This window comes from Amphiura filiformis, chromosome 2, assembly GCF_039555335.1.
Source record: "Amphiura filiformis chromosome 2, Afil_fr2py, whole genome shotgun sequence".
Taxonomy (NCBI): domain Eukaryota; kingdom Metazoa; phylum Echinodermata; class Ophiuroidea; order Amphilepidida; family Amphiuridae; genus Amphiura; species Amphiura filiformis.
In genome coordinates this window covers 49,503,370-49,528,018 of record NC_092629.1, presented here as the reverse complement: position 1 = coordinate 49,528,018, position 24,649 = coordinate 49,503,370, and the positions used below count along the sequence as shown (strand labels likewise).

General features: G+C 38.4%; 1 protein-coding gene across 1 annotated transcript; it reads right to left on the bottom strand.

The window, feature by feature from the left end:
* Positions 1–22,609: 22,609 nt before the first annotated feature.
* On the bottom strand, positions 22,610–23,176 carry LOC140141219 (uncharacterized). Its single transcript, XM_072163022.1, has one exon. The coding sequence runs from the start codon at positions 23,174–23,176 to the stop codon at positions 22,610–22,612; it is 567 nt and encodes a 188-aa protein (XP_072019123.1).
* Positions 23,177–24,649: the final 1,473 nt, after the last annotated feature.

Here is a 24,649-nt window from a genome sequence, read left to right as displayed (position 1 = left end):
TTAACCCAAATGTGGCGTATATCAAATTTAAAACTTTTTCATTTTAAGGACTTTCATTGAGGCTGTGGCTGTGCATCAATGCATTCACACCAAAGCCTTCAGCAAAGACTAGCCGATGTCAGTCAATGCTAGTCTTTTGTGAAGGCACCATATTAACACACAAGCTGGGCTCGAATTTCAGTCAGGGCCATTGCCTGCAGTTTTTCAGTTTTGGCCGTTGTGCCCCTGATCTTTGTTTAACTTCAAGGTATTCTTCATTCCTTGTTGACAAGTGGTCCCCAATGGCCTTGACAAAGGGTGCCCCCCCCCCCAAAAAAAAATGAAGGTCTGCACAAAAGCCTTCTCAAAAGACTAGTGTCTGCCAATAGACTGTAAATAAATGGTCTTTTGCACTCATTATCTCATACTTCATTACTAAATGTATTTTTACACTTATTTCTCTGGTACATAATTATTAGAAAGACAAGAGTTCATGAAATAAACAAGAATCATTAGAATGCATGGTGAATATGTAGCTTTGATCATTGTTTTATTTTATTTTGAGATCTGTAAGGAAGTGAAGAAATAAAAGCACTATTTTTTCATTAAAAAGTATGAAGAAGGAAGTCCAACAAACCAAAACAGTTGAACACACCTACTTAATAGAGAATAAATGATGGAGATTTTTTTTTACTATGTATGTATCCTCTATTGTGTGATGGAAGATATCCAATATAAAGTCTGTACCAAAAGTAACACAGCTGTTTTAAATACGCCTATAGGTTCAGAACTAGTAATCGTTTCCACAATATTTCTACATATAAAGAAGGAAGATTTATTTACGCTCATTTGAATACCCCATTTGTCAAATGCCGTTCAATACTGATAACACAGTAGTGCTTTTAAAGAAAAAAACCAAATTTAAAAGTTGCAATTTACAGCAATCAATGGTTATTATGCAAGCACTGTGACACGTAAAACCCTCCATTTATCTTTGCACTGACTTCAAATCAATACAAATAACTGCAACTTTTCAATTTAGGTATTTTTCTTTAAAAGCACTGCTGTGTTGTTACTATTGAACGAGATTGGACAAATGGGGTATAAAATGCGCGTAAATAAATCATCCTTCTTTCTATGTTGAAATATTGTGAACACAATTATTAGTTCAAACGCTACAGGCGTATTTATAACAACTGCGTTACTTTTTGTGCAGTCTTTATTTTATAATACAATTCAGCATATTCCTCTAAATTCCTTTAAGATTAAAAAATGAGTGATTGTGATCTGGGACAAATCCAAAATTGGATTAAAACATTTAATCAAATTAGATTGAATTCTAATCTATTAGAAATATTCAATCTAAAATTCAATCTAATTTGATTTTTAATCTAAAAAATACTTGGATGGATTTAAAAAAATCTTAATTCGAATACATCTACCGGTAATTTGATTTTAATCTAAGGGTTAAAATCAATCTAAGCAATTTTAATCCCTTAAATATTAAAATTGAATTAGATTCATTTCTAATCTATTAGATTGAATATTTCTAATAGATCTTAATAATTTTTACACATTCTGTTACACCTAATTTATGAGTCCCGACTTTCAACACAAGTATTGTTCAATTAGTGATGTTGAAGTGCGTTTCCGTCATTATTTCAGTCCTTTTATTTCATTTGTTTCATCTGCCTCTGCTGCAAAATGTGACATGAAATGGCTCACAGTGGCATTGGTTAATGGTGACTGGCAGTTGGTTGTTACTTGTACAGTATAGCTCTGATCTTTTAGTAGGCCGGCCTGAAAAAGAAATAGAGGATTTTAGAAAATTTGTCAGGGTACAGCTGGGACAGTGGCACAATCCCCCAGCATGGGGCTGTTACAGCGGCTTGGTTTGAAATCCTTGCCGCCCCCTTCTCCCAAATGAGCACATGCATCTGTATTCCCCCCAGCACCCCCCTCCCTTGGCGGTGGTGGCAGATTTACCCCCAGCTAGCTGTTCCCTTGATTGCAAGTCTAGTTTCGCCACTGGTGCCCCCAAGCTTCTCCCTCATCCGTCGCACACCACAGGCTTCATTTATGTGCCATATTTGGGGCTGTGCAATAATGATGAGCCCGGGGGGGGTAATAAATGTCCGAACGACCCACCAAAAATCGCTTGCCCCCCCCCCTCTCAGCCTACAAAAACATCTCTTTCCTCCCTCTTTTGGCTTGCCAAAAATCTTCACCCCCCCCTTTACACATACCAAATTTTGGGGATCCCAATTTGCAAACCTTTAAAGGTCTAGATATGTTGCGAGCATGAAAATTTGCATATTTTTTTTTACTGTTTTCCTAAGCCTTTTTAGAGCGTTTTATTTAAAAGGTGCCCCATATATGTGTGCCAAAAATTGCTTGCCCCCCCCCTCGGCTCGCAAAAATTGCTTGCCCCCCCCTTTCGGCTTGCCTATTTTACACTCCTTCCAGGGCTCAAAATTATTGCACAGCTGAGCCCCTTATAGGTATAAGGGGGCTATCATTTTCTTCGGAAGGGGGGGGGGGTCATAGAATTTTGAGACCAAAAATAGGGGGGTTATAATTTTGTAACAATCAAAATAGGGGGTTATAGAATTATTAAGACTGACTAAAGTTTTGCGCGCCACGCGCATTTTAAACTTTTCTTACACTTTTTAAAACAAAATGTACACACAATCTTTAGTTATACAATGTAAGATTTTTGCGCTCTCCGTGCGCCTTCTTTACGCTTAGGGCCAAATTTTTAACGCGTTTTGTGCACTCCGCTCTAAAATTTTGATGGAAGGGGGGGGTCATAAATTTTTTTGACCCACGATAGGGGGGTCGTAAAATATTTTAGCCCGCGATGGGGGGGGGAGTCATATTCATGACCCCCCTGCTGAAGAAAATGACATCCCCCTAAAAGGTGAATTCAAATTTGCCATCAAACACCGCATCATTTTATATCAAATTAAACCCTTGATTAAAGAAAGCCAAATCTGAAAACCGTTTTGTCATAGCACTTTCCGTAGCAAAATTACATCTTGTCAAAGATCCCGGTCAAAGATTGACTTTCATGATCATCAAAAACCCGGGTCAAAAACATTCATACTGCAGTTACTGTCCGTTTTCCTATACACAATACACAGTGCTCTTTCCCATTGACGAGTGACCTCTACAAATAGCCCTACGTTAACAGTATGGGGATATGACTAGTTAACGTCGCTGTGTGAAAAATAACCGGCCAATATTAAAAGTACTCTTTTAAAGTTCTAGAAAATATAGTTTTTAACATGTCCTAAATTTTAGCTAATTTAGATGTTTGGAAATATTCGTACTTTGGTGTTTTAGTTAATGTTATAGGTAATAGTACATTGCCTAGTTAACGTCGCTGTGTGAAAAATAACCGGCCAATATTAAAAGTACTCTTCTAAAATTCTAGACAATATAGTTTTGTAACATGTCCTAAATTTTTAGCTAATTTAGGTGTTTGGAGAGGGTCGTACTTTTGTGTTTTAGGAAGGATATGTAAACGACAGATAACACCAAAAATATGAAGAAATTATTTCCAAACCGTGTTAAGTCAACAATCATTATGTTGCTCATTTTCAAGAATGCTGGTTTACAAAAAGCACGCCATTGTCTCATTTCGTGAACAATGGTACACATACCATTGTTTCCTTTCGTTTCCTTTGCCCGGATAATCGGTTACCCAACTGAAGCTTTAATACAAACTTTATTGCGATATCGCACATGAAAACAGTCACATGTGCACAGCCAGAGAAGATCCGATTTAATCAGTTGAGCTGTTTCAATGAGTGTTATCTTGGTTTAATAGCTTTTAATGGGGTTAAGTCCTGCAAAGGTCGAGATGAATTCTACTGTAGACATGACTGCATCATGTCAGCCAACATTAGAAGCATCAATTGCAAAACAAATCAGCATACTCTCATGATAGAGCAGCTTTTCTACGATATAATGTATTGTCCATGTAGAGCCCATTTATTGTCGGATTTCTGTATGTAGAACACGCAGTTAACAACAATTGAGCGCTATTAACACATATTAATGTTTTTAAACAAATAAAATTCCAAAATATGGTACGTTTTCTGTCTTTGCTTGTTACGTGGTAGGCTATGTTGAAGTTGCGATGATATATGTTCAAATAAGTTTCAAGATGGATACCAACAAGTGGCGCTAGGCTCATAGAGTATCCATTGATAGCGGCGCGCCGTGAGTTCGAACCCCACCTCTGCCAAACTTAATTTTTCTTTTTTAAATTTCATATTAGGGAAATGTGGCTGGGAGAATTTATGTATGGAGTGACGAGGAGTGCTGCCCTCATTCGTCAAGCATAACACAGTAGGGTGAAGTGGGGCAATTTGCTTTGCAGATGACACTCGCTAGAAAGCCACAAAAGCTCGGCCCTCTGAAAAGGACTTCTCTAGGGAATATTAAATCCTACTCAAGTTCAAATGTTGTTGAAATGCCTTTACTCTGCATATTCTCAAGCTTTTCGATAGGAATTCATGCCTTTCAGACCAACCAGGCTGCAAAACCTTGCTTATACAATGTGGGTGATTGAAAACCATGGCCGGTTGTGACTGCCACCTTAGTGCAAGAGATTTTAGTTCACATGACTACAATCGTGCAAATCATGTTATAGAGTCGTCATATTTGGCCAATCATGTCAGAGTTGGTATATTTGGCAGAGTAATAGTGCATACAGTGCTGATTAATCTATAGGCCTACATGTAGGCTATGGAGGCATTACAACACTTAGGCCTGTACAAGAGCATACCCCCATTTTAGTGGGAAAAGGTCACTGAACTTTACATAGGGGTCAAGTTCAATTACTCAGACCTGTTCAAAACTCATACCGTCGTGATCCTCTGGCAATGAGGATTCCGAGAAGAAATATACTTTGGTCTAGCTATGGCGTACGGTTATGGAGTTATGGGCAAGAAAGTAACATTGTGACGTCAAAGGTCTATTTTTCTCCCACAGGGGACAAAGAAATTTTTCTTTTGAAAATTATCTCAAAGTAGTTGTCTTGTTGCAAGAAATTAGAAAACTCTATAAGTCTATAACCGTACGTCGAAGATAGGTCAAACTTAACTTTTTCTGAATCCTTATGAGTAGATGAACACATTGTTTGTGTTTTTAACAAAGTCCGAACAATTTTTGAACTTGACCCCTGTGTAAAAGTTCAACGACCTTTTCCAACCAAATAAGGGTGCTCTTGAAATGCCCCAATAACATATATTATGATTGATTAGCACTTTAAGTACTACATGTATATCTCTGCCCAATACAGCAAATTTAACTAGGATTTGCACGATAGTTACCGGGATTTATTGGACTATCTGGCTTGTTTTTTAGGACGTTTACAGTCTTGATGGTATTAAGATTTACAAGCCCAGCTAAAACTACACCCTGTTGCCAGTTCTCTCAGTCTACTGCAACTTTCCCCGACTTCGGGTCCTGGGAACTTTCCTCTCCAGCTGCAGTCTCTGTTAAGACATTTTTCTGCTTCTCCATCTAAAGGTTTCTTCAACTACAAAGTTTTCTAAAAGATTCCCTGAATCTCCCAAATATTCTCCCAAAACAGCAAAATAGATTAGCAAGATTTAAGATGGTTACAGATTCTCAGAAATGCAATATATAAAATGGTTATGACTTCTTTTAACATTATTTATGCAAGATATTCAAAGTAGGCCTATATACCGTATACATTTGGGAGGTGGGAGGGGCACTCAATTGTGCCTGTCAATAGAGGCAAGTTCTTGAGGCAAACTCTACACCCAATAAACCCCATGTAATGTTGCCTTAACTCTAGATAAGGGTCGTAAACCCCAGATAAGGCATCTAAACCCCAGATAAGAGACGTAAACCCCAGATAAGGCAGTCTAAACCCCAGACAAGGCGCCTTAACCCCAGATAAGGAACGTAAACACCAGATAAGGCATCTAAATCCCAGATAAGGTGCCTTAACTTCGGATGAAGGACGTAAACCTAGGATAACACAATCTAAACACCAGATAAGGCATTTATACCCAATATAAGGTGCCTTAACCCCAAATAAGGGGTGTTAACCCTAGATAAGGCAGTCTAAATCCCAGATCCATTCTTTAGGCATCTAAACCCAGATAAGGCACCTTAACCCCAGATAAGGGATGTAAATATAGGATAATGCTGAATAAGCTGCCTTAACCCCTGATAAGGGACGTTAACTGGGATAACACTGTCTAAACCCCAGATAAGGGACGTAAACCCCAGATAAGACAGTCTAAACTCCAGATAAGACACCTTAACCCCAGATAAGGGATGTAAATATATGATAATGCAGTCTAAACCTCAAATAAGCTGCCTTAACCCCTGATAAGCGCGCAAAATTTTACAATGTTATCATTTTGGAGGCTAAAAATAAACATGCATATGGCCAAATTGGGGCCCCCAAATTTTGGGGGCCCTGGGCCCGGGCCCATCTGGCCCAATGGTAAATCCGGCCCTGGGCTTACGTCTCCTTGCTGGGGCTAAGGCGCCTTGTCTGGGGTTTAGACTGCGTTATCCTTGGTTTACATCCCTTATTTGAGGTTAAGGCACCTTATCTGATGTTAGACTGCCTAATCTGGGGTTTACATTCCTTATCTGCGGTAAAGGTGCCTTATCTTGGGCTTAGATTGTGTTATCATATGTTTACGTCCCTTATCTGGGGTTACGGCGCCTTTACCGGGGTTTAGACTGCGTTATCTCCAGTTAATGTCCTTTATCTGGGCTTAAGCCAGCTTATCTGGGGTTTAGACTGCATTATCCTAGATTCACGTCCCTCATCTGGGGTTAGGGCGCCTTATCTTGGTTAAGTTGCCTTATCTGTGATTTAGACTGCCTTATTTGGGATTTAAACTGCCTTATCTGGAGCTTACGTCCCATATCTGGGGTTTAGATGCCTTATCTGGGGTTTAGACTGTATTTTCCTAGGTTTACGTACATCATCTGAAGTTAAGGCGCCTTATCTGGGATTTAGATGCCTTATCTGGTGTTAACGTTCCTTATCTGGGGTTAAGGCGCCTTATCTGGGGTTTAGACTGCCTTATCTGGGGTTTACGTCTCTTATCTGGGGGGTTACGTCTCTTATAGGGTTTAGATGCCTTATCTGGGGTTTACGACCCTTATCTAGAGTTAGGGCACCTTACGTGGGGTTTAGATGCCTTATCTGTGGTTTATGTTCCTTATTTAGGGTTAAGCACCTTATTTGGGGTTTGGCCTGCTTTATCTGGGGTCTACGTCCCCTAATCTGGGGTTACGGCGCCTTATCTGGGGTTTAGATACCTTATCTGGGGTTTAGACTGCGTTATGCTAAGATTAAGGCATCTTAGCCCCAGGTAAGGATCGTAAACCCCTGACAGTGCCGTCTAAACCACAGATAAAGATAAGATATAGGCAACATTCTGCATTTTAGTGGTGGTTATTTTTCAATTTTGGCGGCCATCTTGGGATTTTAAGGTTCTGTACTGATTATTCTAATGGATTTCTAGACCCTGTAACCATGGGTATAGACACCAGAATCATACTTTCTGCACCCGAGATATAGCCAAGTTAAGCGGGCGCAACACTAAATCACTACGCATTTTATGTAAGAACGAAATTCGGGTAATATAGTCCATAGTGAGTACCGTAAAATGGGGTAACTTCGGTCAGCAGGGTAACTTTGGTCGGTCAAATTTTTTTTTTTTTTTTAATGGTCATATTTCCGTACAGCAATATAGTTTTTAGTCATATTTGGTCTCAATTTGTAAAGAAATATAATATTTGGAAGAAATAATAGTTGCTCATGTCCAATTTTCTTGAAATTTACGAAAATATCGACATTTTTGACCAAAAATGAGCATTTTTTTACATTTTTTTTAGAAAAATTAAAATCGGTATTTGTGAGCAAGGATGTGTGGTTGATTAATTTTGCAAGGGGTTAAATATAAAAAAAAACAAAAACTTGCCCATATACAGCGAAGATCAATTTTTTAATTTTTTTTTTTCTTCATGGAATGTAATACTCTGACCAAAGTTGCCCCAAATGCGGGGTAACATTGGTCAGGCTATTTTTAACACCTAGGGCACCCTTTCAAAATTATCTAAAAATCTTTTTCAACTTCAAGGTGTAGAAGGGAACCCTAATGTCATAAAAAGAAATAATTAGAAATATAATTGGTTTTGTTTGGAAGCAGTGGTTTAAAAACTCTGAAAAGTGCCCAAAGTTACCCTCATTTTACGGTATGAGATTGTAGCGACCATATCTACCGACATGTTCACTTTAAATCACTCATATGAATTCGACAAGTGTCTTCAATAATAACATGCAGAAAAAAACGGACATTTTATCTCAAAAGCAATTCTCTGTGGCGGATGAAGACAACTTCCGATTTTGAAATGTGAGTGGTGAATTTAGTATATTTTTAGGCCATATTTTTTGCACCGCGAAATAGCGAAAAAAAGTCAACGGTCATCGATATAATGCCGACAAAAGTTTTGGAATCTACAGAAACAGAGCTTTAATTTGATATACCAAATTTATTTTGCCAAGTATTGCAGGGACGCCAGGAATGGCGCTCGAAGTAGGCCAAAATCACACGTTATCCTATGGGACGCTTATTTAGTGATGCGCCCCCTTAATGTTCACTGGCGGCCATTTTGAAATTTTGGCAGCCATCTTGGAATGATAGGTCCTAGGCTGATGTAAATGACTCTATTGGATTCCTTGACCCTGAAAACATGGGTATAGACATCAGAATTGTTCTGTTGGGTGCTTCTCTGACCAAGTTATGGTGATTTTAAGGGAGTTTGTCGGCCATTTTGAAAAACGCCCTCTACCGAGAGTTCCCCACACTTTTAGATGGTACAGACCCCTCCCATTTTATTCAGTGTCCTAAAATCTATTTATAAAAACACCTTCAAAACGTCTTGTACTCACACCGAGAACGGGATCTCCATTCTGTACCCTACTACAACAACATTTGAAAAATTTGGTTAAAATAATTGAAAATATAAATTGCAAAATAGTTTAATCACTTAACAACGTTATGTTAGAATGTTTTGCATCAAGTTTTCTTAATGTTACTAACCTTGGGTAGCATTTTAGGCCTTTAAGTATATCAAGGACCCCTTTTTTCAAAGCCAATTTCGGTATTATTTGGATGAGTCTTTTTAGTTCAAGATTTTCTCATTTTTTTAGGAAAATAGCCCAATAGCCAAAAAATGACAGTAGCCAAAATGTTTGAAATTTTTCCACATATTTTGGGACACTGAGTTGTAAAAATAAGACAATTTGCGTTAAGTTTAGCCAAAACGTTTTTCTTTTAAAATTGGCATATATATGGGTCGCTTTCAAATTCTCCAGCACACCCCACGAAACCAAACTTCAGCACCCCTAAATCTCAGTTGGGCCTAAAAAGTTCGAATTTTATCATTTGACTGGGTGGCACGGAAAGCAAAGGCCAAGATTGGGGGAAATGCGTAATAAATTCAGTATGAAATGGGCCTGCGCATTTATTAATTATTATCACATGTGTCCATATAGTTTAACTGCTAAGCTCCCAAATTTGGTACAATTGTGCACTAAAAGCATGGGAGTTTCCACACATGAAGTACATGGTCCAAAGTTTATTTTAAGATGTCGAGCCATTTCAGTTCATTTTAGATGGTAAGTACTAAACAGTATAGTACTTACCATCTAAAATGTACTATTTACTTGTTATTTGCAATGGAATTCAACGATCAACAGGGCCCTTGGCAATGGCATTTGACATTTTTAACCTCTATCTCAGTAGGTTAACACAGTACGATATGCAAAACTATTATTTTTATGATTCATGTCAGCTAAATGGACAATTTGCCATTTCTGTCAAAATCGGAGCAAGTTGAAATTTTTACCTTTACTCAAAAATTTGATCAGGCGAATAATTTGGTGATCTGTTGGCAAAATTGGAGCATTTTCATATTTTTACCCCTATGTGACCTCTAGAAGTCACTAGGTGCCAAATCTGAAATGGCTCTACATCTTAAAATAAACTTTGGGCCATGTACTTCCATGTGTGGACACTCTCATGCTTTTAATCGCAAAGTGCACAATGATTCAGCTTAGCAGCTATACTGATGCATGATATCACTCAGGGTCCACACCACCCCATACCCAAGTCGGTATATCATTGTGGATGAGTCTTATAAAATTGATAAGTCTATTGGAATTCAGCAGGCATTCATAGATTTGGACATTTTTTCCAACAACTTGCCCCTCCCTCATCAGAACTTGAACAAAACTTTCACTGAAAACCAAACTATTTTTATGCAAATTTTACACCCATTGTTAGTGCAAGGGCTGGGTGAATGTGAAAGATAAAAAACATCACAAAAGGAACCAATCAAATTTTGGAGGCAATTTATTAATTCAATTGTTTTTAGCTCAAAAACATGCTGTTCGCTCACCCCTTTCAATTAAAAAAAGCTCACCCATTAATTTTGATCAGTCCTTACACCAGTCACCATGAAAACAAACATAGATACATTTTAATTCTTATTCATTACCACTTTATTTTTTCTTACACATGGCTGATGACATGATGCACCAGTCATCACAAAAACAAACACATAGATTATATGTAAATTTGTATTTTTATTCATTGTCATTTTATTTTTCTAACACATGACAGGGTGTCAAAACACACACAGTGTATTCCAACATGTGGTCAGCATATGATTCAAACAAAAAATACAATAAGTTGTATGTAACAGTAACACCAACCTAGTAATACATTAATTTTTTTACAAATTTTACTGGCAGTGTATTATTCTGAATATCAGGGGCAGAGCCTCGGGCCCATGGACACTAAACATCTCCTTTATCAGCCCTTATTACATTTTCACATTTGCTTGGGCCCCTGAACCCCCAGGGCCCATGGATTTGCTATGGATTGTATTGCTACGCCCTGCTGAATATGTGGGTTTTTTTGTCTTTCAAATTACAAGAATTATAATAAAGCAGCCAGCTAAAGCAGGAAATGGCAACATTCAAAGAATTGCACATGTGGCATCATTTTTGAGGGGTCCAATGGCAAATTACAGCAGTGTGTGCGTTCATGTGCCATTTTGGCAATTTTCTATAATAAACTTCCAATTTTTTTTTTTTTTTTTTTTACTAACATTTCTATAAACAAATTAAAATACCTGAAATTTGGTTCATGACCTTGCAATATTATGAATTTTGCACAAAAATGAGTAAAAAATCATAATTTTCAGGCTTTTTAAGACATATAAAATATGTGTTTATAAAAAAATAAATGCTCATTCCTCCAACATTTTCATTATGTACTTGTTTTTTGCCTCAATTTTCATGTGTACTAAAGATAGATCTTCCATAATAAACTTACTTCTTACATTCAAATTGTATGTTCCCTTCATACCGACTTCATCAAAAATAGGTTTCACCTGTCAACTTTGGTGTCCCCCATTTTCATTTACCATGTGAAATTTCAATTGAATATATTTTCTATAAAATTGGTTGTTTTATTGTTATTTGTTTGTTAAATGTTTGGGCTTTGCATGATTTAAAGGGAAATAAAATAGATTACAAAAATGTGAAGAATTAAAAAATGCATTGGTTTGAAAATTGTTGAAGTGCTTTGGTGTCCCAAAAAATATTTACATTGTGAAAACAAATGTATATATTTCCAAATTAAAGCTCACTGTATTGCTGGAGCAGGGGTTGTAACAGTTACTTTATAAAATTTGGTCAAGTTCTTTCAGAATTTGAGAAAATGCACAAAATGAGCTTGGTGTCCCTTTACGTTGTTCACACAGTAAATATAACTTTCTTAGAATAAAATTCAGTTGAAACAACTGATTCATGATTTATTTGGGTATCTAGATGAGAAAGTGGCCTGGTCACCTGAAATAATAAAATTGACTTAAAACTGCTTTTTAAATTAAATATAGCAATATTCACAATATTTTGCATATGTGTGTAGTTATTTTTGTGTTAAAAGTTTCAAAATGTAAAGAGTTTGAAAATAAGCATCTAAATTGAGCTCAAATAAATATAGTTTAAACAGTAAAGACAATTTATGAAATCAGGCCCAAAAAGACCCACAAAAATGCATGTCCCAAATTATTGGACCACTCACAAATGGAATATGCTAAGTACATTTCACATTCTTAAATTCAGCAAAGGTAGACAAACCTATTACTAGCCAATTTAGGAAATATAAATTCTAAACAAAATTTATTATTTTTCTTGACTAATATTTGACAGGGTCAGTAAGAAAAATATGGACTTTCCACTGATGCTACTGATAAATAAATCTCCATTTTGATGGAGAAAAGTGGAGATGATGCTGTTGATCATACCATCCTCCTTTAATTTCAAGGACTAAAGGAACAAATGAAGATTTAAAAAATTAAACCATATTAATTTTTTGACCACTATACAAAGGTGAAAAGCATTGGTACTAGTTTAAAACCTATTTCTTAAAAAGTGTGTTCTTAATTTCCAATTACTATAAATTTTGATTTCATTTTCACAATCTACAATTCTGAGCACATTTTCATTAAATTGCCCAATACCGTGCTGATTTACCATTAACAGTGTACACCAGTGGCGTAGATTTCTTTTTTTCTTTGGTTGGGATGGGGGTTGAAAACATTTCTTGAAGTATAGTGAATCCAGCACTTTTAGCAACAGAATAAGTGTATGTTACAAATGTGTATGAAAAAATTTGCCATTTTGAAGCTAAACTGTTGAAATATGGTGCAAAAGTGGAATAAATTTATGCAAAAGCGCCAATATTTGCACTTTCGGCCTAAAATGGCCACAAATGAGGTTAATTTGGTCAGAAACCCACATACACCAGCCAGTAAACATTGGGGGGGATGATTGTATGTACCATCCCCACTGGCAAATACCCACATCCCCGGGATCTACGCCTATGGTGTACACTCTTCATAATAGGCACATCATACCTGACCAATAACACTTACATCTCTGCTAGAGCTATAATAGAGGGTATAATTAGAGTTTGTAATAGGTACATACATGTATATAGTTAATAAGGGTAAGGGTGTGGCACAGGTGTGGAGTATTTGTTGACTTTATTTTGTGGTAATATCTGTGGGAGGGGGGGGGGGGTTCTTCCTGATTGAAGGTATACATGGATGTACCACGGTAGTTTTTTAATGGAGACAAATGTGCACAATTGGGCGAATTTAAGCTAAAATGTCTTAAAAACACCTAATTTGGGCAAATTTGTGTGCTTTTTGTGACAAATTAGGTTGCTAAAAAAAGTAGACTATAGAGAAAGTCAGCATCCAAGTCTGTGGCACTGGCAGTGGCACATCCCTGTACAAAATGTTTCGAAGAATCCCAGCCGGGATAAAAGATCAAATTCTGCAGGTGATGTCTATTGTCTACTAGTGTTCCAAACCTAATTGATAGGTATAAGGTAGGCCCACATGTAGGCCCTACTTGCCATGTTGTTGACAAGTTGCCTTTTCTATCAATTGCTTTTCCCTCAAATTCAAACTTGATTTACACATCGTCATCACTATCATCATCTCGATCTTTATCTTGCTTTTAGCTTGTTGCTGCAGGTGGTTCCTTCCAGTTCCAGTACAAGTTCAAATTTCATCTGTAAAATAAACCAAAATATCAATTAAAAATATTTAAATTTAATACATTTTTCTTACCAAGATTAAATTGAACAACCTACAGAGCCCACAAAGTGCATGGAAAGAAAGAAATATACTTCGTCCTGACTTAGTAGTTTGGGCCCTGACTTAGTACCTCGGGCACGAGATAGTAACTTGGGCCCCAATTTAGTAGAGTAGCACAGGCCCCTGACTTAATAGAGTAGCACGGGCTCCCGACTAAGTAATTAGGGGCCAAGAGTTACTAAGTTGGGACCTGTGTTACTAAATTTGGGCATTGAGTTACTAAGTCGGTGCCCCAAATTACTAAGCCAGGGCCTGTGTAACTAAGTCAGGGCCCTATGTTACTAAATCGAGGCCTAAAGTTATTACCGTACATGTACATGTAAGTCAAGGCCCTGAGTTTCCTGGGATTATTTTTTCTTTCCATGTCACTTCTGGGGCTCTGTAAGAACCTGTGGTAAAAAAGAATGATGAAATTTGAATGCTTTTATGATTCAAAATGTATCATCCAGTAAAGTTGAAATTGCACATTTTGATTTATGCATAGGACTATGTTGAAATGTACACATTTGATTTATGAATTTTAGACCTAAGTACAATCCAGTGCAAGTAGGTAGCTGTAAGTGCAACTTGTGAAAATGAAATTGTTGAGGGGGTGGGTGAAAAAATTGAAATGTTCAAAATTGCCTATATTTTCAAAAAAAAAAAAAAAAGCAGCAAATTTAAATCGAAATTGCAGTTACTCCACAGTGTACTGTGCATTCAATGTGATTACATATAGCCTAGCCTATTATGCTGATGTGTGAATTTTGACTGCCACGGTCCTGCAGCCAGTGGGCTATTCTGTTAGAATCCATACACCCCCTAGATGGAGGTCTGACCTCAATCTCGCACACAGGGGTGTAGATATATCAAATGGAGTCACCCATTCAGGTAACTCCATTTGAAATTCACATTCCCTGTGTGGAAGATTAAGGTCATTATGTCTTCCATATATGGGGTGTATGGATTTCCCAATGGTTCCTCTCTTGCCCAGTATCAGTATCAAATACAAAATGTCTATGAGGAAATTTGGCTATTTACACTAGCTTCCAGAGAAGTACAGCACTCCCCGGGGGTTCTTTGAACAATTTTCTACAGGGATTTGCCACGCAGACTATACCGAATTTCCATAAAAAACACTCAAATTTTAAATGGGTCCTTTCAGGTGCCCTTTTGACAAAAAAATTGGTCTCCACTGATTGTTTCTTTGACACGTAATCGGCCAATCACCTTACTGGTCTGTTTTATGAAATATCAGATGATTGAATACCAATCACAACCCCACTTCTGTGATTACGCTGTGTGTAAAAATGTAAACAAGTGCCGTTCCTCTCTGCCAGAAAGTGTATTTTACAAGCAAATTAAGGTGCACAAATGCTGAGTGAACATTCCTGCTCACACACTGCCACACTGTAACACATGACTTTTGGCAAGTGGAGCGCATTAGGGACCGTTCACAAACACTTGTTAGAGGGGGGCCTAATGCAAAAAAATTTTATCCCGAAAATTTTTTGGGCCCTCCCTTTTCAGACCTCAAATATTTCAGGGCCCCCCTCTTTTTGACATGAAAATTATGGGTCAACCCCATAGTAAAGTATAAACTCAATTTTCCCAGGAAAATTTGTGGTCATTATTTTCAGCCACCCCCCCCACTTAGGAGGTTCAAACCTGTTGAGGACCCCTTTTTTTCATCAGACTCCCCCACAAGTGTTTGTGAACGGTCCCTTATTAATATCAGTACGACTTCAGTTGAGTGCATCTTGTTGTGCATATTATAATATTATTAAAGTCCATTTGATTTCCTCAAGACAGTAGCGTCCGCAGTGTGATATATGCGCCAAAGGTACGCATCTGTAGCATGCGCTCAGCGAAGTGAACGTGCCGTAGAAATACATCGCTTTTAATTGTGCGTGTACTGTGTACACTACACATGTAGACACTGCTGCCTCCAGCTTGCTAAATGGACTATACCCGGCGTGGGGGGCACATCAAAAATTTTGGTGGGTATGTTCCCCGAATTTTGAGGCGGTGGGTCTTTGGGAGCTGACGGCGATACTGGTAAAAGGGGTCTTTTGGAGCTGCGAACCGGCTGCGAACAAGTAAAATGTGGCCTTTTGGAGCTGCGAACAGTCAAAATCAAGGGTCTTTCTTGGCTTTTTGGTTGAAAATCGCCCAAAATCCAGTCTTTTTAGAGCTGAAATGTCAAAATCAAGGGTCTTTCAGATCTCTATTTTGGTCAAATATTATAGGCCTGTCTTTTGAGGTGCAAAATCCAAAATGGAGGGTCTTTCCGGGGAGCATACCCAGATGGTCATTTGTGTTAAGTGCCAGCCCCCGGACTACAGGCCTACATATATCGATCATATCTATAGTTTTCACCCTGGGGGGCACATCAAAACTTTTGGTGAGTATGCTCCCCGAATTTTGAGGTGGTGGGTCTTTGGGAGCTGACGGCGCACTGTAAAAGGGTCTTCGGAGCTGCGAACCGGCTGTGAACAAGTAAAATGGGGTCTTTTGGAGATGCTGAAAAGTCAAAATCAAGGGTCTTTCTTGGCTTTTTGGTTGAAAATCGCCTGAAAAAACAAGAAATATGAGGAATGAGCAATTTTGGGTCTTTTAGAGCTGAAATTATCAAAATCAAGGGTCTTTCGGAGCTGTATTTTGGTCAAATATAGGGGTCTTTTCGAGCTGCGAAACCCCAAAACAGGGTCTTTCCGGGGAGCATATCCGTATGGTCATTTGTGTTGAGTGCCCCCCGGTTTTCACCATAGAACTTCAGCAGTCTGCCAATTTGGCGCAGTTTATGCCCGAGTTTATGGCGTACATACGGATGTGTGGTTCTGATTGGCTTTATTGAGTCACGTCATCATCACATCAGGCATTTGCTGGTCAAGCTGTGTAGAAACGCATGACCTAGTTCTTTTTACGCGATAATCAGACAGAGCAGACAAACACCGCTGTAGTAATTTGCTGAATGGTGTAGTAGTACAGCCTTATGCACAAATCAATTGTAGTCCCGGCCCCCAGGGCCTGGCAATATGGGTCCGAGCCGGGACTTGGCCGGGATGTAACAGCTCAATGTGTCCCGCAGTGCGGGGACGTGAGTGGGGAGTGTACGGGATGTAATGCCTCTCAAACAGGCTGGGATCTACCCGGGAGTGTACCCGGGACGTAATAGAAGAGTACTCACAACTGTGCCGGGTCGTATGCGGGGGAAACACTCGGGGGGACTTTGAACATAGTGCCCGGGGCTAGGGGGCGGGGACTTGGCCGGGGACGTACCCTGGGATGTACACAGAAAAAGTGCCCCGCCCTGCGGGGACTAAGCCGGAACTGTACATGTTTGTAACAGTTTCCAAAATTACATCCCCGGGTAGGTCCCCGCTATCCCCGGCCCCCGGGGGGCCGGGACTACAATTGATTTGTGCATTAGGTCTATAGACTCTATACTACGGTATAGCCTGGCCCTGGGAATTCGTTCTGTTCACACTGTCTGTAATGTATGTTGAACTTGAGCGTACGTACATGCAAAGAACACTGTATGTTGAACTTGAGCGTACGTACATGCAAAGAACAATGTCATTTCAATATAATAGAAGGCCATGTACATGTGTAATGCGACGTAAATATCAACAACTTACCATGGTGGCATATCATCATGTTGATTAATCATGGCGTCTGACCTGTCGAATTCTCAGTGCATACACCGTCCAAGGGCAAGGCACTTCTACGTACACGTAGACCTACTTATGTCGCGCTGTTTTACAAACTGCATACATTCAACTTATCATTTGCTATCAATATTTCTTCTGATTGCAGTTTTCATTCAAGCAGTTTGAAAACAGTAGCATATTTTGAATATTAAATTGTGCAATTTCATAAAACCGTAGCCTGATCGAATGTATGGACCAGCTCCAGCTCGTCGTTGTTCGTCGTCTAAACATAGCACTGAATACATCTAAATAGTGCCTTTTGTTGCGTTGGGAAGAACGCGCCACCTCATTGGTCATACAAATCGCTCGCGATGTAGTATAAATCATGCGTATGTCGTCAATTATCATGACTTTATGTCGTCAAGTATCATGACAACACGTCATACAACTCGCAATTATCATGACAATTATCATGACAACACGTCATACAACTCGCAATTATATCGTCAAGTATCGTGACAACTCGACAACTCGAAATTATCATGTCAATTATCGTGACAACACGAAATTATCATGACTTTATGTCGTCAATTATCATGACAACTCGTCATACAACTCGCAATTATATCGTCAAGTATCGTGACAACTCGACAACTCGAAATTATCATGTCAATTATCGTGACAACACGAAATTATCATGACTTTATGTCGTCAATTATCATGACAACTCGTCATACAACTCGCAATTATATCGTCAAGTATCGTGACAACTCGACAACTCGAAATTATCATGTCAATTATCGTGACAACACAAAATTATCATGACTTTATGTCGTCAATTATCATGACAACTCGTCATACAACTCGCAATTATATCATCAAGTATCGTGACAACTCGACAACTCGAAATTATCATGTCAATTATCGTGACAACTCGCAATTATGTCGTCAATTATGTCATCATTTATCGTGACAACTCGCAATTATGTCGTCAATTATGTCGTCATTTATCGTGACAACTTGACAACTCGAAATTATCATGTCAATTATCGTGACAACTCGCAATTATGTCGTCAATTATGTCATCATTTATCGTGACAACTCGCAATTATGTCGTCAATTATGTCGTCATTTATCATGACAACTCGACAACTCGAAATTATCATGTCAATTATCGTGACAACTCGCAATTATGTCGTCAATTATGTCGTCATTTATCGTGACAACTCGACAACTCGAAATTATCAAGTCAATTATCGTGACAACTCGCAATTATGTCGTCAATTATGTCATCATTTATCATGACAACTCGCAATTATGTCGTCAATTATGTCGTCATTTATCGTGACAACTTGACAAGTCGAAATTATCATGTCAATTATCGTGACAACTCGCAATTATGTCGTCAATTATGTCGTCATTTATCGTGACAACTTGACAAGTCGAAATTATCATGTCAATTATCGTGACAACTCGCAATTATGTCGTCAATTATGTCATCATTTATCATGACAACTCGCAATTATGTCGTCAATTATGTCGTCATTTATCGTGACAACTCGACAACTCGAAATTATCATGTCAATTATCGTGACAACTCGCAATTATGTCGTCAATTATGTCGTCATTTATCGTGACAACTTGACAAGTCGAAATTATCATGTCAATTATCGTGACAACTCGCAATTATGTCGTCAATTATGTCATCATTTATCATGACAACTCGCAATTATGTCGTCAATTATGTCGTCATTTATCGTGACAACTCGACAACTCGAAATTATCATGTCAATTATCGTGACAACTCGCAATTATGTCGTCAATTATGTCATCATTTATCGTGACAACTTGACAAGTCGAAATTATCATGTCAATTATCGTGACAACTCGCAATTATGTCGTCAATTATGTCATCATTTATCATGACAACTCGCAATTATGTCGTCAATTATGTCGTCATTTATCGTGACAACTTGACAACTCGAAATTATCATGTCAATTATCGTGACAACTCGCAATTATGTCGTCAATTATGTCGTCATTTATCGTGACAACTTGACAACTCGAAATTATCATGTCAATTATCGTGACAACTCGCAATTATGTCGTCAATTATGTCATCATTTATCGTGACAACTCGCAATTATGTCGTCAATTATGTCGTCATTTATCGTGACAACTTGACAACTCGAAATTATCATGTCAATTATCGTGACAACTCGCAATTATGTCGTCAATTATGTCGTCATTTATCGTGACAACTTGACAACTCGAAATTATCATGTCAATTATCGTGACAACTCGCAATTATGTCGTCAATTATGTCATCATTTATCGTGACAACTCGCAATTATGTCGTCAATTATGTCGTCATTTATCATGACAACTCGACAACTCGAAATTATCATGTCAATTATCGTGACAACTCGCAATTATGTCGTCAATTATGTCATCATTTATCGTGACAACTCGCAATTATGTCGTCAATTATGTCGTCATTTATCGTGACAACTTGACAACTCGAAATTATCATGTCAATTATCGTGACAACTCGCAATTATGTCGTCAATTATGTCATCATTTATCATGACAACTCGCAATTATGTCGTCAATTATGTCGTCATTTATCGTGACAACTTGACAACTCGAAATTATCATGTCAATTATCGTGACAACTCGCAATAATGTCGTCAATTATGTCGTCATTTGTCGTGACAACTTGACAACTCGAAATTATAATGTCAATTATCGTGACAACTCGCAATTATGTCGTCAATTATGTCATCATTTATCGTGACAACTCGCAATTATGTCGTCAATTATGTCGTCATTTATCGTGACAACTTGACAACTCGAAATTATCATGTCAATTATCGTGACAACTCGCAATTATGTCGTCAATTATGTCGTCATTTATCGTGACAACTTGACAACTCGAAATTATCATGTCAATTATCGTGACAACTCGCAATTATGTCGTCAATTATGTCATCATTTATCGTGACAACTCGCAATTATGTCGTCAATTATGTCGTCATTTATCATGACAACTCGACAACTCGAAATTATCATGTCAATTATCGTGACAACTCGCAATTATGTCGTCAATTATGTCATCATTTATCGTGACAACTCGCAATTATGTCGTCAATTATGTCGTCATTTATCGTGACAACTTGACAACTCGAAATTATCATGTCAATTATCGTGACAACTCGCAATTATGTCGTCAATTATGTCGTCATTTATCGTGACAACTTGACAACTCGAAATTATCATGTCAATTATCGTGACAACTCGCAATTATGTCGTCAATTATGTCATCATTTATCGTGACAACTCGCAATTATGTCGTCAATTATGTCGTCATTTATCATGACAACTCGACAACTCGAAATTATCATGTCAATTATCGTGACAACTCGCAATTATGTCGTCAATTATGTCATCATTTATCGTGACAACTCGCAATTATGTCGTCAATTATGTCGTCATTTATCGTGACAACTTGACAACTCGAAATTATCATGTCAATTATCGTGACAACTCGCAATTATGTCGTCAATTATGTCATCATTTATCGTGACAACTCGCAATTATGTCGTCAATTATGTCGTCATTTATCGTGACAACTTGACAACTCGAAATTATCATGTCAATTATCGTGACAACTCGCAATTATGTCGTCAATTATGTCGTCATTTATCGTGACAACTTGACAACTCGAAATTATCATGTCAATTATCGTGACAACTCGCAATTATGTCGTCAATTATGTCATCATTTATCGTGACAACTCGCAATTATGTCGTCAATTATGTCGTCATTTATCGTGACAACTTGACAACTCGAAATTATCATGTCAATTATCGTGACAACTCGCAATTATGTCGTCAATTATGTCGTCATTTATCGTGACAACTTGACAACTCGAAATTATCATGTCAATTATCGTGACAACTCGCAATTATGTCGTCAATTATGTCATCATTTATCGTGACAACTCGCAATTATGTCGTCAATTATGTCGTCATTTATCATGACAACTCGACAACTCGAAATTATCATGTCAATTATCGTGACAACTCGCAATTATGTCGTCAATTATGTCATCATTTATCGTGACAACTCGCAATTATGTCGTCAATTATGTCGTCATTTATCGTGACAACTTGACAACTCGAAATTATCATGTCAATTATCGTGACAACTCGCAATTATGTCGTCAATTATGTCATCATTTATCGTGACAACTCGCAATTATGTCGTCAATTATGTCGTCATTTATCATGACAACTCGACAACTCGAAATTATCATGTCAATTATCGTGACAACTCGCAATTATGTCGTCAATTATGTCGTCAATTATGTCGTCATTTATCATGACAACTCGACAACTCGAAATTATCATGTCAATTATCGTGACAACTCGCAATTATGTCGTCAATTATGTCGTCATTTATCGTGACAACTCGACAACTCGAAATTATCATGTCAATTATCGTGACAACTCGCAATTATATCGTCAATTATGTCATCATTTATCGTGACAACTTGCAATTATGTGGTCAATTATGTCGTCATTTATGTCATCATCATGTCATCATGACAACATGACATGTCCCTTCAGTGCTTCCGTACAATACAGCTAAAAACACAACTCGGCACGGGGCGTCCAATGTCCAGGCAGTGTTGCCGTCATATTGTCTGTTTTGTTTACGATATTGGCTGTTGCCACAGTGAATAATGTAGTCCACCGTCGTCTGACGATACGGAAAACATAAATAGCGCCCCCTATAATATAAGTAAAACTTCGATGGAGTTTGACAACTTTGACAACTTCAGACGGTGTTCGACACAATAAATATTTTAATAATAATTTTTACCAAGCGTTATTTTTCTGTTATTTTGTAATGTTGCGTTGCATCGTTAATTTACGCAACGTAACTTACGGTACGTTGCTTTGTGCAACTTACGTTGCGTAACTTACGTTGCATTGCGTTACGCTTTGTGCAACTTACGCAACGTAACTTACGTTATGCAACGTAACTTACGTTGCGTTGTTAATTTATGCAACGTAACTTACGTTACGCAACGTAACTTACGTTGCGTAATTTACGTTGCATTGCGTTGTTAAGTTACCCAACGTAACTGATCTGGATCTGGATCTGGATTGATAATCAGCACCGCCTCCTCTGGAGGATCACGCTAATGGGGGTTAGGGTCAGCTGTTTAGCCCGGCTGTTTAGATACGCTGGATTAAATGTTCTTTAAGCCTTTCTTTAAAGGATGGTGTAGAAGGTGCCTCGATGACCGAGGGGGGCAGGGCATTCCAGTCGACAATTGTTTTGGGAAAATAAGAGTTCTTATATACTTCAGTTCTTGAGTTGAGATGTTTATATCTTGCAGAATGTAAGCGAGTGCTCTTGGTTGGAATCAGCCGTTTATCCGCAGCAGTTACATGTAGATCACCCTTTCTGATTTTATAAAAATTGATGAGTCTAGCAGCTTCTCTTCTGTTTTGAAGAGATTGCCATTCTAGTTCTTGAAGCATAGATGTTACGCTGCTGTATCTGCTATAGTTACTACAAACAAAACGGGCTGCAGAGCGCTGTACTTTTTCAAGTTTAGTAATGTTTTTCTGTGTGTGCGGATCCCAGATGGATGCTGCATATTCTAAAGTAGGTCTCACAATAGATTGATATGCTAGGATTTTTGTTTCTTTAGGTGCTGCGTAGAGGTTTCTCTTCACCAGACCCATGACGGAGTTAGCTTTCTTGACAGTATTGTCAATGTGGAGGTTCCACGACATTGTGCGAGAAATCTCAACGCCAAGGTATGGGTTTGAGTCGACTGATTTGAGTTTTTGCCCACATAAAAAATAGTCAAACACTTGTGGTGTGCGCCTAGAACTAGTCATTCTAATCACAGTACATTTTGTAGGGTTAAATTGCATTAACCATTTTTGCTGCCAAGTTTCAAGGTGGTGTAAATCATCTTGCAGAATCTTGTGGTCAGACTTATTGCGAATTGTGTGATATATCAAACAGTCATCCGCAAAGAGACGCACTTGAGAATTAATGGACTGCGGCAAATCATTAATATATAGGAGAAATAGGAGCGGCCCCATCACTGTTCCTTGCGGAACTCCTGATATAACATTCTCAGCTGTGGATTCGGTTCCATCAACAACTACTTTTTGGATGCGACCGGTAAGAAATGACTCAATCCAATTATAAGTTGAGCCACGAATACCCAGATGGTCTAGCTTCGACATGAGGCGACGGTGAGGTACCGTGTCAAAGGCTTTCCGAAAGTCTAGCACTATGACATCAGTCTGGTTACCTTGATCAATATATTAGGCAAGATCATCGACCGTTTCAAGTAGCTGGGATTCGCAGGACCGCTTTCGACGAAATCCATGCTGGACATTTGTTAAGATGTCATGCGCTTCACAGTGATTTATAATGTGCTTAAATATACAATGTTCCATAAGTTTACAGCACACTGAAGTTAAAGAAACAGGGCGATGGTTGGATGGTAGTGACCGATCTCCTTTTTAAACAGAGGTGTGATAAGTGCTGTCTGCCAATCAGCTGGTAGAGTGCCTGTTTGAAGACTCTGCGTGAACAATGCCTGGAGAAGGGGCGCTGTTTGTTCTGCACATTCCTTCAGTATTCGAATCGGTATGTTATCTGGCCCTGATGCTTTGTTAGGGTTGAGTTCAAGAAGTAGTTTCAGTATACCGTCACAGGAAAACACAACTGACGTTGCGTTGCGCAATTTATGTTGCGTCCCGCAACTTATGTTGCGTTGCACAACTTACGTTGCGTAATGTAAGTTACGTCACACAACTTACGTCACACAATGTTACGCAGCTCACAGTGTTACGCAACTTACGTCACAATGTTACGCAACTTACGTCCTAATAACAGTAGGATAACAGTAGGCCCACGGCTGTAGACTACAGCAAGTGTAACACCATGCATACATAACGATACGATGTGTGTATAATAGGCCCAGTCTTAGACTAATGTGTGTATGCGTAGACTACGGCAAGTATAATGCCTGCCCCTGACAGTACGGTACAATGCATGAGGGCCCGGCCGTAGACTACGGTAAGTGTAATGCCTAAATGGTGAAATGCGTGCAAGGCCCAGCCGTCTTGGAAAAGGTTAGGTAAATAGGATTACATGTACCGTACAGCGTCATGGTATTACTACTACTGCTAGGCCTAGCAGGACCAGTATTTTGTCCTATATTCATGCAAAACATATCATGACAG

Coding starts and splice junctions, on each gene's coding strand:
- LOC140141219 (XM_072163022.1), bottom strand. CDS start 23,176: ATGTCGTGGAACCTCCACATTGACAATACTGTCAAGAAAGCTAACTCC.